At 44.4% G+C, this 17,182-nt stretch overlaps 1 protein-coding gene across 2 annotated transcripts in view; it reads right to left on the bottom strand.

The window, feature by feature from the left end:
• Positions 1-17,182, bottom strand: part of ADGRE3 (adhesion G protein-coupled receptor E3) — a 43,170-nt gene that overhangs the window by 3,979 nt on the left and 22,009 nt on the right. For both annotated transcript variants that reach the window (XM_045545391.1, XM_045545399.1), the window contains 7 exons: positions 15,173-15,357; positions 11,789-11,956; positions 8,252-8,449; positions 6,598-6,833; positions 5,710-5,776; positions 5,395-5,486; positions 4,204-4,372 (listed from right to left, as the gene is read on the bottom strand). In XM_045545391.1, the coding sequence (XP_045401347.1) occupies positions 4,204-4,372; positions 5,395-5,486; positions 5,710-5,776; positions 6,598-6,833; positions 8,252-8,449; positions 11,789-11,956; positions 15,173-15,357 (1,115 nt within the window). The remainder of the gene's footprint in view (positions 1-4,203; positions 4,373-5,394; positions 5,487-5,709; positions 5,777-6,597; positions 6,834-8,251; positions 8,450-11,788; positions 11,957-15,172; positions 15,358-17,182) is intronic.

Here is a 17,182-nt window from a genome sequence, read left to right as displayed (position 1 = left end):
TGCACAGCACTGTGAATGTAATGCCACTGAACTGTACACTTAAAAATGGGTAAAATGGGCCAGGCATGGTGGCTTACGCCTGTAATCCTACCACTCTGGGAGGCCGAGGCACAAGGATTGCTTGAGCTCAGGGGTTCAAGACCAGCCTGGGCAACATAGCAAGACCCCGTCTCTACAAAAAACAGAAAAATTAGAGCCAGGCATGGTGGCTCACTCCTGCGATCTTAGCACTTTGGGAGGCTGAGGCAGGAGGATAGTATGAGGCCAGGAGTTCAAGACCAGCCTGAGCAAGAGCTAGATCTTGTCTCTACAAAAACAGAAAAGTTAGCCAGGTGCAGTGGCACATGTCTGTAGTCCTAGCTACTCAGGGGGCTGAGGCGGGAAGATCTCCTGAACCCAGGAGTTTGAGGTTGCAGTGAGCTGTGATGATGCCACTGCACTCTAGCCCGGGCAACAGAGAGAGGCTCTGTCTCCAGAAAAAAAAAAAGTTAAAAATGGTAAATTTTCTGTTATGTATATATGTATACTTGACCACAACAAAAAATTTACAAAATATGCACATGCAAAAGACAGACAATAGAAGTTACGCAAAATTCTTCAGTCTAGTGAATATCACTGATACTGTTTTGGTGGTATCCTTTCACGCATCTTGGTTTGGGTACCCCAGAAGCAGACCCTGAGATAGGGTTCAAGTGTAAGGAATTCATTTGAGGGGTGATCCCAAGGAACACCAATAGGGTGGAGAAAAAGTGATGCAGGGAAGAGAAGGCAGCCAGCAAAGGATGCATAATCAAGGACGTTCCCACCGTGGACAGCCAGACCTCAGTCCCATTGGGGTCCAGTGGAGAAGAGCATAGGACACACTTCAGAGTCCTGCCACTTGAGGGGCGAGGGAGCCAGGGTATTTATCCACCAGCTCCCATCAGTCCTGGGTTGCTGGCTGTCCTGAAGGGCCATTACTCTCTGGCATCACCATCTTATGAGTGCATGAGCTAGATATGTCTCTTGGGCAGGAAGAAACCCCTAGACACAGAGTCATAGGTATTTGCAATAAGCAACCCCAGGCATGTAGGGATAAATGGCAAAGGTACATGAGAGGGCTGTTGACAGCATCTGCTACACCAAGGTTTCCCAACCTGGGCACTGTTGACATCTTGGGTTGATCATGCTCTGTGGTGGGAGACTGTCCTATACACTGTAGGATGTTTAGCAGCATTCCTGGCCTCTACCCTCTAGATGTCAGTAGCATCCCCCCACCTCCATTGTGACAATCAAACATGTCCCCAGATATTGCTGACTGTCCCCTGGAGGTAACAAAGCTGCTCCTTGTTGAGAACCACTCTGATATGCCATAAACACCCATACCCACATGTATTAATAAATAAGTACAAGACAATAACATAAACAATACATTCTTTTTTTTGGTAATCTGACTCAATGTTCAATGAAGCAATAAATGTTTATATATATTATATAAACAAATATAATGGAACCCTCTGGAGTAATGTTTTTGAAACTTGCTTTTTCACTAATGTATTTTGAATATCCTCCCAGACATAAAATATTCTTGTGCCTGGACAAATATTAACATTTGAATGCTCTCTAAGCCTGTGGTTGTCGTTTGATCTCTAGGGAATGTCTGCCCTGTCATCCCAGTTTCTTCCTTCCCCATCCTCTGAGGAGCTGTTCTGTCCTTCTTTCCAAGTTTGATTCTTTGGGCACCTGTATTAAGAGTGAGGAAAAGAGTAGGGGAAGGAGGGGGAGACAGAGAGAGAGAGAGAGAGAGAGAGAGAGAGAGAGAGAGAGCAGAGAGAGAGAGAGAACACACCAGGAAAGAAAGGAAGTGTATCAGTCAGGACAGATATTGCTGCAGTAACAAACATCCCCAAAATCTTAGTGGCTGATTTGTGTATCAGTCAGGACAGGTGTTGCTACAGTAAAAAACATCCCCAAAATCTTAGTGGCTGAACTGCACAAGGGATACCTGAACTATGTATCCTGTTTATGGTATTTGAGGAATATAAATAAAAAGCTTGAGTGATTTTGTATTTCTTCTGGTTGCCAGGCTATGTTTATTTGGCCTTTGTACCTTCTGATTTGGACCACATGAATCTGGGATTCATTGGGGTTTCAGTCTGTATCTTGTTCTATAGAGATAGGATAATTTAACTAAATTTAGGTAAAACATAGGTCAATAGTACAGAGTTGCATCTTGTCTAGAGGTTCAATTCTAGAGCCAGCATGCAGTCCACATTATGCCTGAGCACCTCTTAGTAAGGGACCATCTTGAAGGCTTTTTCAATAAGTTCAAAGCAGCCAGTATTTCTCTAGTGTTGGGCACACATTACCATTTCTTTTGTTCAGCTGCAGACAAGTGAATTGCCTTGAATTTAGTAGCCATACTGAATAAAAACTATATATCAGTAAAAACGGGAGGGAAAAGTAGGTATAACTCTTTTGCATTGTGCTTACTCAGGTGCATGCATGCACTAAAGGGTTGCCTTCAGGTTTCTTCGGCTATACACTTGCTTATAATGAGATGGATGAATGAATGGGTAGAAGGAGAAATATGTGATAAAGCAAATATAGCACAATGTTAATTATAGAATCAGGTGATTGATATATCCATGCCCACTGTATAACTCTTTAAATGTTTTTAGATGTTTGGAAATGTTCATAATAAATGTTGGAAAAATTAACTCGTTATGTAATTTCATTGCAGAACTCTTAAAACATATTAGTATGGAGACTACAGCACCACACTGAAATGTGTTTAAGAATTCATGCTAAGTAGCTTGAATTATTATTGTTATTATTATTATTATTTTGAGACAGGGTCTTGCTCTGTTGCCTAGACTAGAATGTGGTGGTATGATCATAGCTCACAGCAACCACCAACTCCTGGGCTCAAGCAACCCTCTTGTCTCAGCCTCCCAAGTAACTGGAACTGCAGGTGTGCACCACCACACCCAGCTAATTTTTTTTTTTTTTTGGGAGAGACAGGGTCTTGCTATTGCCCAGGCTGGTCTCAAATTCCTGGCCTCAAGCAATCCTCCTGCCTTGGCCTCCCAAAGTGCTAGGATTACAGGCATGAGCCACTGCGCCTGGCCTAGATTTCATTATCAATCTCCATTATTCAATACTCTGTAGTAGTAGTGTGCTTTGTCTTAGTCTCATGGTGGGTAGAGTGTTCATTTCCCATTGTTTGGGCTTAGCTATGTGACTTGCTTTGGCCAATGCGATATTAGCAGAGGTGATGCAAATAGAATTGCAGGTTTAAAATGACCTTGCCAAGTGGGGTTTCCCTACAAGACCTGTCCAGAAAGTATTCAGCCATTGTTAATATGATTTTTCATATTACATGGCTGAATACTTTCTGGACAGTCCTCATATTTGTGATTTTGCTATTGTTATGAGGAGAATATATGCCAAGGAGCTGTTCTCCCTTCTGCATAAGCCTCAGAATTAGTCACAAGGAGCAAACCTGAACCTGATCTGCATCCTGGAGCCAACCTAAGCTGAGCCCAGCTAACCTGCACACCCAAGAATGAGAAAAACGAATATTTGTATTTAAACCGCTGAGATTTTTTTTGAGGTTGTTTGTTGCACAGCATTAGCTGACTGTTGTAGGCAGGAAAGCTGAAGAAGTGATTTTTTTATATAGCAATTATTTACTTTCTGAAAGCTGTTAATAAATGATGTATCTTACAATCAATAGCATATTTTTAAACATAGTAAAGCATATTTAATTCAATTATGGTGCAACACAGTAAATTTAATTATTATAAATTGAATTAAGGTATAACATAGGAAAGCATGCCAAGTGCACTGACCCTAAGTGTACAGTTTGATGAATTTTAACGTAAGTAACCACTTGTGTAAACCACCACCCAGATCCAGGTATGGAACATCTGAGCATTCCAGAAGTTTTCCTCATGCCCCTTTCCAATCTATACCCCTAGTCCGAGCTCCAAGGTAACCACTTCAATAGCAGCATTTTTTCCCTTTGAGACAGAGTCTCACTCTGTTGCCCAGGCTGGAGTGCAGTGGTGTCATCACAGCTCACTGCAACCTCAAACTCCTGGACTCAAGCAATCCCCCTGCCTCAGCCTCCCAGCATGCTAGGATTACAGGTGTGAGCCACAACACCAGGCCCAAATTTTTCTTAAGTTTAAAACAACAAAGAGAGTGGTCATTGTTTACCTGCTGGCTGAGGATGCAGTAGACCAGGAAAATGAAGAAACCCTGAAGGCTATTGATGATGGTGAAGAGGTAAGCCATGACCTGGGCAGCTGGACCCACCTGCAGAATGCCCAGGCACCACGTGCAGCCCAGGATGAAGAGCTGAAGTGTTGCCTTAAGTGTCAACATCCTGAGAGGAGTCAGAGATGATGATGTCAAAAAACTAATAATGGATATAGACACCCCTACAGTGTAGCTGTTAGAGTGAGGATTCTGAAGATAGAGTATCCGGGTTTAAAGTAAAGCCAGTGCTAAGTAAGTGTGTGACCTTCAGGCAAGTTACTTTACCTTCTTGTAACTCAGTTCCCTCATCTTTATTACAGTCTTATTTCAGGGAGTTGTTATACAGATTTTTTTTTTGAGACAGGGTCTCACTCTGTTGCCCAGGGTGGAGTGTAGTGGCGTGATCACAGCTCACTGCAGCCTTGAACTCTTGGCCTCAACCAATCCTCCTGCCTCGGGCTCCCAAAGCACTGGGATTACAGGCGTGAGACGCTGCCTCTGCACAGGAGTTGGTTATTTTTGATAAAAAAGTACCCCTGTATGTGTCTTGTGTTTGTATGGCAGAAACTGATGGCTCCCCCCTTCTCCTCCTCTTTTTTTTTTGGTGTTAAATCTCTTTCTCCTGTGAGTTTTATCAGGGCATGTGGCCACCCAGTTAGAGACTACATTTCCCAGCCTCCCTTGGAGCTAGGTGTCATCATGTGACAAAGGTCAGCCAATGGGATATGAGCAAATGTGGAATGTGCCACTGCTATGACACCTCCTTCCTAGGGGATGATGGAGCAACAAAATAGAAAGAACCTGGATCCCTGGGTCACTTTGTGGAGCAGAGCTTCTCCACTAGCCCTGGGATGCTCACCCCTGGACTGTGACATGAGAGTGAAATAAACTTCCATTTCATCCTTCTTTTTGGGGGATCTTTTTGTCACAGCAGCTTAGCCTGTATTGCAGCAAATACAGGTTCTCATGAACTGTGACAATGGAAGATGACCCTGGCCTTGCTAGTCCCTGGAGCATGGTTGTGGGGTATACGTGTCTGTGTGTGTGTGTGTGTGTGTGTGTGTGTGTGTGTGTGTGTGTGTGTGTGTAGGAGGGAAGAGTAGGGGCGGGTAGAACAGGGAGTGGGAAGTACCATCTGTCACATCCTACCTTTTGTTCTGGATGGTTGACACTTCACTATTGAGGGAGGAAAGTTTCCTTTTCAAAATCCAAAGGACCAAGAGAAAAAATACTAAATTCACCTGCAGGAACACACAGACAATGTAGAGTGCAAGTTAAAATAACATATAGTGTCCACTTTAAATTGCACACAAAAGCTCTACCTCCCTGCACATGGGGTTGAACTGGTAGCAGGTGGAAAAACCAAATTACACAATGGAGGAAATGCATGCCCCTTGTTCTATCTTGTACCCGGCACTTCTGGCAGCTTTTCCTGGGTTAGGAACGTCAGAGGCACATACTCACACAGAAAATGGCACAGACTGGGCCAAGGAAACCCCAGATGAATCCCTGATCCAGGTTGAGCCAGCAGCTGGGAACAATTGGAAAAAGGGACACAAAGAGAGGTCAGAGGAAGCACATGACATGAACATGAAGTGGCACTTTCGCTGTCAGAAAATGTTTCCAACTCCTCCTGAAAGTCAGCTGACAATTATCATGGCTTTGATTTCTCACTGTCTTGTGCCAGCGTTATGTCAAACATTTTGATTTTGAGACAGAGTCTTGCTCTGTCACCTGGGCTACAGTGCTGCAGTGTCATCATAGCTCACTGTAACCTCACACTCCTGGGCTCAAGTGATCCTCCTGCCTCAGCCTCCTGAGTAGCTGGGACTACAGGCATCCACCACTGTGCCCAGCTAATTTTTCTATTTTTAGTGGAGATGGGGTCTCGCTGTGGCCCAGGCTGGTCTCGAACTCCTGGCCTCAAGCAATCCTCCCACTTCGACCTCCCAGAGTGCTGGGATTACAGGCATGAGCCACAGTGCCCAGCTTACGTTAAAAAATTTAAGAGCACAGTCCCGTTGAGTTTTCACACAAGAATTGTGAGGTTAGGACAATGGGTACAACTGTTCCTCTCATTTCACTGATAAGGGGACTGAGACTTGAGAACTCGAAGTTCCAGATCATGGGAAGGATGAAGCTGGGACCTAAGCCCCAAAACTCCCTCCTTTCAGAACCTTCTGAACTCTCACTGCCGTCTTATCCAGACTCACTGGCAAAGAGGTTAGAGCTGCTATAAAGCGGAACAGAGAGGGCATTGGATATGTATATCCTCCTCCTCCTCATGAATGCTGCCCCCACAAAAGCTTTCTTAGGAAACCGTCCACGGCACAGGGTGAGGGTCAAGCTCACTGATCAGGAGTGCCATAGAGGTGAGGCTTAGATGCTGCACAAACGGCCACAATCACAGCGGGGACGCCGTAGCCAACTGGGAACATGAGCCACTTCATGAGTCTGTTCATGCTGGAGTAGTTGACCACCGTCAGGTTCCGCGCGGTGAGGAAGAGGTGCAGGCCCTCCAGCAGCATCCAGGTGAAGGAGGCCAGGTAGAGGTAGTGTAAGGCACCAGCAACGACAGCACACAACACCTGGAGGAGGAGTAAGGTCACCAGAAGGGGTTGTCAGGGAAGAGTGTGGCCCCAGGACCTCTCCTTGACATTGGCATTGGGTTCTGAGCACCTGACGTTAGAGCAAGAGCATTCACTTCTGTTTATTTACTTATTTATTTTTTTTAGAGACAGGGTCTCACTCTGTCACCCAGGCTGGAGTGCAGCGGTGCAAATAACAGCTCACTGCAGCCTTGAACTCCTGGGCCCAAGTGATCCTCCTGCCTCAGCCTCCAAGTAGCTGGGACTACAGATGCCACCACCACACCTGGTTAATTTTTCCATTTTTAGTAGAGACGGGGTCTCGCTATGTTGCTCAGGCTGGTCTCGAACTCCTGGCCTCAAGTGATCCTCTTGCCTTGGCCTCCCAAAGTGCTTGGATTACAGGTGTGAGCCACCACACCCGAAGTTTGGCCATTTTAGATTCTATACGTGAGAGATCACGCAGTATTTGTCTACTGTGCCTGGCTTATTTCATTTAACATAATGTCTTCCAGGTTCATCCATGTTGTCACAAATGAGAGGATTTCCTTCTTCTTTTTTTGTTTTTTGAGACAGAGTCTCACTCTGTCCTCCTGGGTAGAGTGCAGTGGCCTCATCATACCTCACTGCAGCCTCAAATTCCTGGGCTCAAGCGATCCTCCTGCCTCAGCCTCCCAAGTAGCTGGGACTACAAGTGCACACCACCATGCCTGGCTAATTTTTCCTATTTTTTTGTGTTGCTCAGGATGGTCTCAAACTCCTGACCTCAAGTGATCCTCCCGACCAAGCCTCTTAGAGTTCTGGGATTACAGGTGTGAGCTACCACGCCCGGCCTCCTCCTCTTTTTATTGTTCTTTTTAAGGCTGAATAGTATTCTAGGACATATATCTACGAAGGTGTTCTTTCTCTCCTCTGTACCAGGAGGGACACAAGTTGATCCCTGAAAACAACTTTAGATTCGTAACAGTCTGGAGCCAGCACCAGAGCAATCCACAAAACAGACTTGACTAACAAGCCTTTATCTATGATTTCTTTCCCATATTCTTGTCTTCCCAAAATTTGCTGCCTCTAGAGACCCAGATCCTTTTCCTTTGTCTTGTTACTCCTCCAAAAACTTACTGTTCTTTGTGGAAGATGCTGGTGCTCTAATCCGCCTCTTTGGGAATTACCCCTTTCCTGAGTATCTCCCATGTACATAGGAAATATGCACCCGTGTTAATAAACTTATGTTTGTTTTTCTCTTGTTAATCTGTCCTTTGTTTCAGGAGTCCCAGCGAGGAACTCAGAAAGGTAGAAGAAAAATTATGTTTTCCTCCTCTACAGACACAACGCCATTGTATGAAGGTACCCAGTGCAGCATCGCTCCGTGAGCCCGCATCCCCTAGGGCAGGGCAGGGGTCCTCTTACGCCATCAGTACCTTGGGTTCGGTTCTGTCCATCGCCGTGAGGAAGAGGAGGTGGGCCAGGAAGAGGCAGAGTGAGAGCTGCAGGTGCAGTGAGGTGCTGGTGTTCTGGATGGCTTTGCACAGGAGGAAGGTGAGGGCCGCCAGGAGGAGGCACAGCAGAGAGAGGCCCAGCCCCACGTAGGTGATGACGGTGAGCACAGGATCCTCCTCCTGGGACCCAGAAAAGAAGAGTTCACGGTCATACTTTCCTGCTCTCACATTATGGTTCTCCTCCTTGGACTGGGGCATCCTAAACACAGGGGCCAAGCACCGTAATGGTGTGGAAAGTGTCTCCTAGGCTGTCCTTTTGGTTTGTTTGTTTTCAGCTTTATTGAGGTACACTTAATATATAAAAATCACACACATTTAATGTTTACATTTTTTTTTTGAGACAAGATGTCACTCTGTTGCCTGGGAAAAAGTACAGTGATGTCACCATAGCTCACTGCAACTTCAAACTCCTGAGCTCAAGCAATCCTCCACTCTGCCTCCTAAGGAGCCGGGACTACAGGTACATGCCACCATGCCTGGCTAATTTTTTGTAGAGGTGAGGTCTTGCTATTGCCCATTCTGGTCTGGAACTCCTGGCCTCAAGAGATCCTCCTGCCGTGGGCTTCCAAAGTGCTGGGATTACAGACCTGAGCCACCAAGCCCAGCCTAATGTATACATTTTGATGAGTTTGGACATAGGCATAGCAGAATAGGTCACCCCGCCAAAAAGTAGAATGGCAGTTGCCAGGGACTGGGGAGAGAGGGAATAGTTTAAGAGGTAAAGAGTTTTGGTTTTGCAAGATGGGAAGAGTTCTGGAGATTGTTGAGTGACAATGTGAATGTCTTTAACACTGCTGAGCTTTACACTTAAAAATGGCAATGTTGGTACATTTTATGTTATGTATATATTACTACAAGTTTTTAGAAAGTGTTTTTGTATGCTGAGGACTTGGGCCATGCAGCACGTGTTTGATTAGAGGGTTCATGCTAATTATATGATTTATGGTGAACAATTTTGTTGGCCTGGGGTCTGGGGGTCCGAGTAGTTTAAGTTCAGCCATGTAGGTGCTGTGTACCTACGTGACTGACCTCCAATACAAACCCCAGACATCGAGGCTCAGGTGAGCTTCCCAGGTTGACAACACTCTATGTGTGTTGTCGCAGGTCATTGCTTGGAGAATGACCCGCATCTGTGCAGCTCCACTGGGAGAGGACACCCGGAAGCTTGCACCTGGTTTCTCCTGGACTTCTTCCCACGTGCCTTTTCCCTTTGCTGGTTTTAATCTATACCCTTTGCTGTATTCATAACCATGAGTATAACATTTCTTCCGAGTCCTGTGAGTTTTTTTTTTTTTTTTTTTTTTTTTTTTTTTTTTTTTTTTAGTAAATCATCATGCCCCAGGGTCTTGAGGACCCCTGGCACAATGTGGACCCTAGAGAAAGTCACAAAAATGAGCACTGGGAGTGAGAGATGAGACCCACATTGGGGATATAGCAATATTGCTTTTTCTTCCCCTTGGTGATTTAACACAGCAACAGTTCACTTCTAGCTCCTGTTACATACTCCACATGAGTTGACAGAGACCCCTGCCCACAGTCACTCAGAAACCCAGGATGACAGAGGCACCACCACTTTTCAGCTGAACCCTTGGGAGGGGGGTCTACTACCTCCTCATCACCCTGGAGGACACCACATGGGCTTTTCTATGATTTATCCCAGGAAAGTAGCATTGCAGTCAATAACCCCTGACTGAAAACAACCTAGATACCCATTATAACTGTGGCATGGATAAGTAAATTATAGTTTAGTCATGCAAGGGAATATTATACAGCAGTGAAAATGAAAGAGCTAAGGCTATGCCCAACTCATAGGTGAACTTCACACATGGAATGATGAATGAAAGAAGAATTTTATGTTTTAACTCCCATTTTAGTTTCTCTACTGCCCTGTTTATGTAAGAGGAGAAGTCAGATATTCCCACCAAATGTTGTTCTGGGGGTGTACCACCTCCAACCCTGTGAGGAGGGGTGTGATCCAGGACATCTCACATCACTGGTAAATCCTCTGGTCCCACCTCTAGGATATAGGTCCAGTTTGACCTCCTGCCACCTCTGCTGCTACGTGAATCCCAGCCACCACCGTCTCTTTGCGAGTCTACTCTTGTTGTACCAATGTCCATTCTCCACCTGGGAGCCACGGGGACCGCCTAGGACATAAATATGCAAATCCTCCATTGCTTCCTATGGCAATTAGAATGAAACCTAAATTCCTTTAGACTTAGGAGGATTTAGACACATCCTCCTTGTTCCCATCTCCCCAGTCTCATCTCTTTCCACTTCCCCCTCACTCGACTCTGCTCCAATCACACTTGTTTCTGGGACATGTCACGTTTGTTCTCTCTTTAGGGCCTTTGCACACATATGCACATCTCTTCTTGGGGTCCCCTTCCTCGAGATGTTTTTCATAATGAAAAGTTCTTTTAAAAAAATTGAGGTAAAACTCACATAACATAAAATTCATCAGTCTATAGTATACAATTTAGTGACATTTAGTATAGATGGTCCCCTACTTAAGGGTAGTTCGACTTATGATTTTCCCACGTTATGATGGGTTTGTTGGGGAGTAACCCACCATAAATTGAGGAGTATCTGCACATTCACAAAGTTGTGCAACAATCACCCCCATCTTGTTGCAAAACATTTTCATCACCCCAAAATAAAACCCCATGCCCATTAAGAAGTCACTCCCCAATCCTTCTCTCCCACCCGCTAGCAACCACTGATCTACTTTCTGTCTCTATGGATTTACCTATTTTGGACATTTCATATGAATGGAATAAAACACTGTGTGGCTCTTTGTGTCTGCCTTCTCTCACTCAACATGAAGTTTTCGAGATTCATCCATGTGGTGGCACCACTAACTTTTTTTTTTTTCCCCTGGAGACAGGGTCTTTGCTCTGTTGTCCAGGCTGGAGTGTGGTGGTATGATCATAGCTCACTGCAGCCTTGAATTTCTGGGCTCGAGCAGCCGCCCGAGTAGCTGGGACTACAGCCACATGCCACCATGTGGCTACTTAAAATTTCTTTTTGTAGAGATGGGGTCTTGCTGTGTTGTCCAGGCCGATCTCAAACTTCTGGCCTCAAGTGGTTTTCTCACCTTGGCCTCCCAAAGTGCTGGAGCTACAGGCGTGAGCCACTGTGCCTGGCCACCACTGACTCTTAATACGGATGTTTCTCAATTTACAATGGGCCACATCCCAATAAACCCTGATAGACCCATCCTGAAGTTGAAAAAAAATTGTAATTTGAGTCATCGTAAGTCAGGGACCAACTGTATTCAGATTTCAGCTTGAATATTTAATTCGTACAGAGGCTCCTTTGGGCTACTCTATCTAAAGTGGACTTCCTTCCACAATTACTCATCACCAGCTCTTCTTAAGTTTCTTTATAGCACTTATTACCACCTCACAGGGGCTCGGAAAGCCTGTGGTGGAGGAACAAAAAATGTATACATCATACCTGGGTGGTGAAGGTCATGAGAACAGCGAAACTAGACAGGTGGCTGCAATTGCATATGGTGTGACTTCCGTTCACTTGTATCAGGAGACAGCCATCTCTGGACCAGTGCCCGCCCTGCTCTGTGCTCTTCCAGTAGACACAGAAGGCCTTTTTGTTACTGGGATTCATCTGAAAACAGAATGGGCTCATCATCGTCATCATCTTTTTTTTCATAGAACAGATTTTTACTGAGCACCTATTATGTACACTCTCAGACACTGTTCCTGGTGCTGGTGATACAACAGAAGACAAAACAGACAAAAATCCCAGAACTTACAGAGCTCCTAGAGCTCACTGTCTCTCTGCTTCCTCAGTAGGAACAATTTTCAGTGTTGGGTCTATGCCAGGGCGCCACGTGCCGGGGCACCCGGGTGAGGAGCGACTCAAGCAATTTCTATTCTAAGTGGTCGCCAGGATCCCTACCCAGTAGCCACTGCTTTACTGGGATTGTACATAATGGAAAATAAAGCCAGTCCTCTCTGGAAGCCGGCATTTTACAAGATTTCACTGGGTTCAGGACCTTGCCCCAGATTATGGGAGTCAAAAGGAAAACAAAACAAAACAAAACAAAACCCAAGGGAATCCCAGGCTCACATAATGTTTTCTCTAAAACTCTCCCTGAAACGAATTTTTCTGGTCCCTTCTCATCAATTCAGTTCCCTAACACCGTATTACCACACAATACTTGCTCACGTAATGAGAAGAGCGGTGTACAGGAAAGAAACATTACAAGGAGAGAGAACAAAATTAGCCTTTAATCTCTTCTCTTTGTCTCAGCGGCTTTCAGAGCATGGCTTTGGGGGCCAAGGAGGTGGGTTGGATGCTCTCTGGTTTTGGGGCCGCATCTCCTTTGATGATCTGGTTATCTCAGACTTCTTTCCCTGTTCCTCCCTTCCTCCTAATACATCAGAAGTCCATACCTAGATTTTATGCACCAGATAGAGAAAACCTACATTTTTTTACCTTTCCTCCTTGAACTCTTTTTTTTTTTTTTTTTTTTTTTGAGACGAAGTCTCACTCTGTTGCCCTGGGTACAGTGTAGTGGCATCATCACAGCTCACTACAACCTCAAATGCTTGGGCTCAAGAGATCCTCCTGCCTCAGCCTCCTGAGTAGCTGGGACTACAGGTGTGCACCACAATGCCTGGCTAATTTTTATATTTTTAATAGAGACGATGTCTCACTCTTGCTCAGGCTGGTCTTGAACTCCTGACCTCAAGTGATCCCCCCCGCCTAGGTCTGCCAGAGTGCTAGGATTACAGGCGTGAGCCTCTGTGCCTGGCCTCCCTTTAACTCTTCTTTTCTTTTTAAACTCCTATTTTTTTAACAGAACAGAAAGGAAAAAGTGCAGAGTAATTCTGTTATATGTCTCTATGGCTATTGAACTTCCTTCTTTTAAGAGTTTGAGCAGAAAATGGGAAAAGTCAATGGATTAAATAAAATTGTTTTGATGGAGTATATAGTCTTACTAATGAATATCAGGCTTTGTGTAAAAATGAATATCATGTCTCAGTTCAAATTTCACAAATCTGTAAGGTACCTGTAACTGAAATAATTTCACACCCTAGACTACCATTGCCCAAGAGGTGTATCATGTGAGCCATCTATGTAATTTGAAATTTTCTGTTAGTTACATTAAAAAAGGTAAAGAAACAGACCAAATTAACTTTAATAATATATTTTATTTAACCCAGTATATTTAAAATTAGTATCCTAGGCTGAGGCGGGAGAATCTCTTGAGCCTAGGAGTTTGAGGCCAGCCTGGGCAACATGACAAGACCCCATCTAAAAAAAATAGTATCTTTTAAATATGTTAATATAAATTAATAAATATAATTTTTTTAATTTCAGCATATTACAAGGGTACAAATGTTTGGGTTACATATATTGCCCTTGCCCCATCCGAGTCAGAGCTTCAAGTGTGTCCATCCCCCAAGTTGTGCACATTGTACCCATTAGGTGTGTATATACCCATCCCCTCTCCCCCCTCCCATATGTCTGACACCCCATGAATGTTATCACTATATGTGCAAATAAGTGTTAATCAGTTGATACCAATTTGATGGTGAGTACATATGGTGCTTGTTTTTCCATTCTTGGGATACTTCACTTAGGAGAATGGGCTCCAGCTCTAACCAGAATAATATAAGAGGTGTCATATCAACGTTTTTTGTGGCTGAATAGAACTCCATGGCATACATATATGACATTTTATTAATCCACTCATGTATTGATGGGCACTTGGGTTGTTTCCACATCTTTGCAACATTCTAGTGTAGATATCTAATAAATATAATTAATATGAAACTATTGATGAGATGTTTTACATTCCTTTTTTCTTTTCTTTTTTTTTTGTTTCGATTTACTTGTTTTATTTTTTAATTTAATTTTAACTTTTTTTTTTGAGACAAGATCTTGTTCTGTCACCCAGGCTGGAGGACAGTGGCATGGTCATAGCTTACGGTAACCTCTAACTCCTGGGCTCAAGCCATCCTTCTGCCTTAGCCTCCCAAGTAGCTGGGACTACAGGTGCGCACTACCATGCCTGGCTAATTAAAAAAACATTTTTTTGTAGTGACTGGATCTTGCTATGTTGCCTAGGATGGTTTTGAATTCCTGGCCTCAAGCAATCCTCCCACCTTGGCCTCCCAAAGTGCTGGTATTACAGGTATGAGCCACTGAGCCCGCCATATTCTAATTTTTTTTTTTTTTGATACAGAGCCTCATTCTGTTCCCAGGGCTAGCGTGCAGTGGCATCATCATAGTTCACAGCAACCTCAAACTCCTGGGCCCAAGTGATCCTCCTGCTTCAGCCTCCCCAGTAGCTGGAGCTACAGGTGCATATCACCACACCTGGCTAATTTTTGTAGAGATGAGGTCTTGCTCTTGTCCGGGCTGGTCTAGAACTCCTGGTCTCAAGTGATCCTCCCTCCTTGGTCTCCCAAAGTGCTAGAATTACAGGTATGAGACACAGCACCTGGCCTTAAATATTAATTTTTAATTGGCAAATTATAATTGCATATATTAATAGGATACCATGTAATGTTGTGACACCTGTTTATGCATACAATGTGGAATGATTAAATCTATGATTTAATGATCAATTAATTTCTTTTCTTCTTACTAAATCACCAAAATCTGGAAATACTTGATGTAAACCTGGAAATACTGTCTTCAAAATCTTGATTCAGACTGGCCACATTTCAAATGCCCAGTAGCCACAGGTGCTCCTGACTGCCACATGGAACAGTGCAGGTCTAGAACCACTGACGGGGACTATGTTACGCACATTGTTTATTCTGCCTCCACGAAACCTGACAAGCTCAAATCACAGTGGTGACCCACCTTCACATGCTGGAAACTCAGAGTCACAAACTTGGAGAGAGACATGTTCCTCTTGGGTCCGATAGCAGCACTCACCACCTGGGAGTTCAGGTAAACTCGATGTTTCTCACCCATCTCTTCAAAAAATGATGCATTTATGATGTTTCCAAGAGAAGAGTAGGAAATAAAGGCTACTGCACTGGGCCCTGAGGAAACAGAACAATGGAGTCTTTAAAGGTGCGATCGCCGGGCGCGGTGGCTCACGCCTGTAATCCTAGCACTCTGGGAGGCCGAGGTGGGCGGATTGTTTGAGCTCAGGAGTTCGAGACCAGCCTGAGCAAGAGTGAGACCCCATCTCTACTAAAAATAGAAAGAAATTATCTGGCCAGGCCGGGCGCGGTGGCTCACGCCTGTAATCCTAGCCCTCTGGGAGGCCGAGGCGGGTGGATCGCTCGAGGTCAGGAGTTCGAGACCAGCCTGAGCAAGAGTGAGACCCCGTCTCTACTAAAAATAGAAAGAAATTATCTGGCCAACTAAAAATATATATACAAAAAAATTAGCCGGGCATGGTGGCTCATGCCTGTAGTCCCAGCTACTAGGGAGGCTGAGGCAGTAGGATCGCTTAAGCCCAGGAGTCTGAGGTTGCTGTGAGCTAGGCTGACGCCATGGCACTCACTCTAGCCCGGGCAACAAAGTGACACTCTGTCTCAAAAAAAAAAAAAAAAAAAAAAAGAAATTATCTGGCCAACTAAAATATATATAGAAAAAAATTAGCCGGGCATGGTGGTGCATGCCTGTAGTCCCAGCTACTCGGGAGGCTGAGGCAGGAGGATCGCTTAAGCCCAGGAGTTTGAGGTTGCTGTGAGCTAGGCTGATGCCACGGCACTCACTCTAGCCCGGGCAACAGAGCGACACTCTGTCTCAAAAAAAAAAAAAAAACTGCCATCAGAGCCGACCACATCAGTGCACACCTGTAGTCCCTGTGACTGGGAAGGCTGAGGCAAGGGACTTGCCTGAGGACAGGAGTTCAAGGCCAGCCTGAGTAACATAGACTGCATCTCTAAAAAAAAAATTAAAAAATCTTTTTCATATGTTTATTGGGCATTAGTCTATTTTCTTTTTGAAAAGGTTCTATTCAGTCTTTTGCCCACTTTTTATGGGGCTATTTGATTTTGTCTTGATTTGTTTGAGTTATTTATAGATTCTGGTTATCAGCCCTTTATCAGATGTATAGCATGCAAATATTTTCTCCCATTCTGTAGGTTGTCTATTCACTCTATTGATTGTTTCCTTGGCTGTGCAGAAGCTTTTTAGTTTAATCAAGTCCCGTTTCTTAATTTTTGTTGTTGTGATTGCCTTTGGGGTTTTCTTCAGCTAAGATGTGGAATCAACCCAAGTGGCCATCAATACATGAGTGGATTAGTAAAATGTATATCCATACTATGGAGTACTATGCAGCCATAAAAATGGTGAACCTTTTATAACAACCTGGATAGAAGTAGAGATGATTCTTCTAAGTGAAGTATCACAAGAATGGAAAAACAAACACCACATGTACTCACTATTAAACTGGAACTAATTGATCAACACCCATGTGCACATAAGGTAGTAAAACTCAGCAGAAACCAAGTAGGTGGGGGGGGGAGGAGGGGTTGGGTAAACTTACATCTAACAGGTGCAGTGCATGCTACCTTGGTTATGGGCACACTTACGACTTTGACTCAAACTGCACAAAAGCAAAACATGGAATCAAAATGTTTGTATCCCCATAAAATTCTGAAATAAAAAAATTAAAAAATCAAAGTGCCACCGTTCCTTCTGTTCTCTTTCCCTCAGGATTACTCAGGCAGTACCTTCCTTCCTTGTATCCATCAAGCCCTCATCCTTACCACACCAGTGCTCAGGAACTGCCTAGCAAGCTACTTGGGAGGCTGAGGTGGGAGGATCACTTGGGCCCAGGAGTTGGAGGCTGAAGTGAGCTATAATTGAGCCACTGCACTCCAGCTTGGGTGACAGAGCAAGACCCTGTTT

This window comes from Lemur catta, chromosome 1, assembly GCF_020740605.2.
Source record: "Lemur catta isolate mLemCat1 chromosome 1, mLemCat1.pri, whole genome shotgun sequence".
Taxonomy (NCBI): domain Eukaryota; kingdom Metazoa; phylum Chordata; class Mammalia; order Primates; family Lemuridae; genus Lemur; species Lemur catta.
Note: the sequence above shows the minus strand (reverse complement) of the source record. Positions and strands in the feature narration are given on the sequence as shown.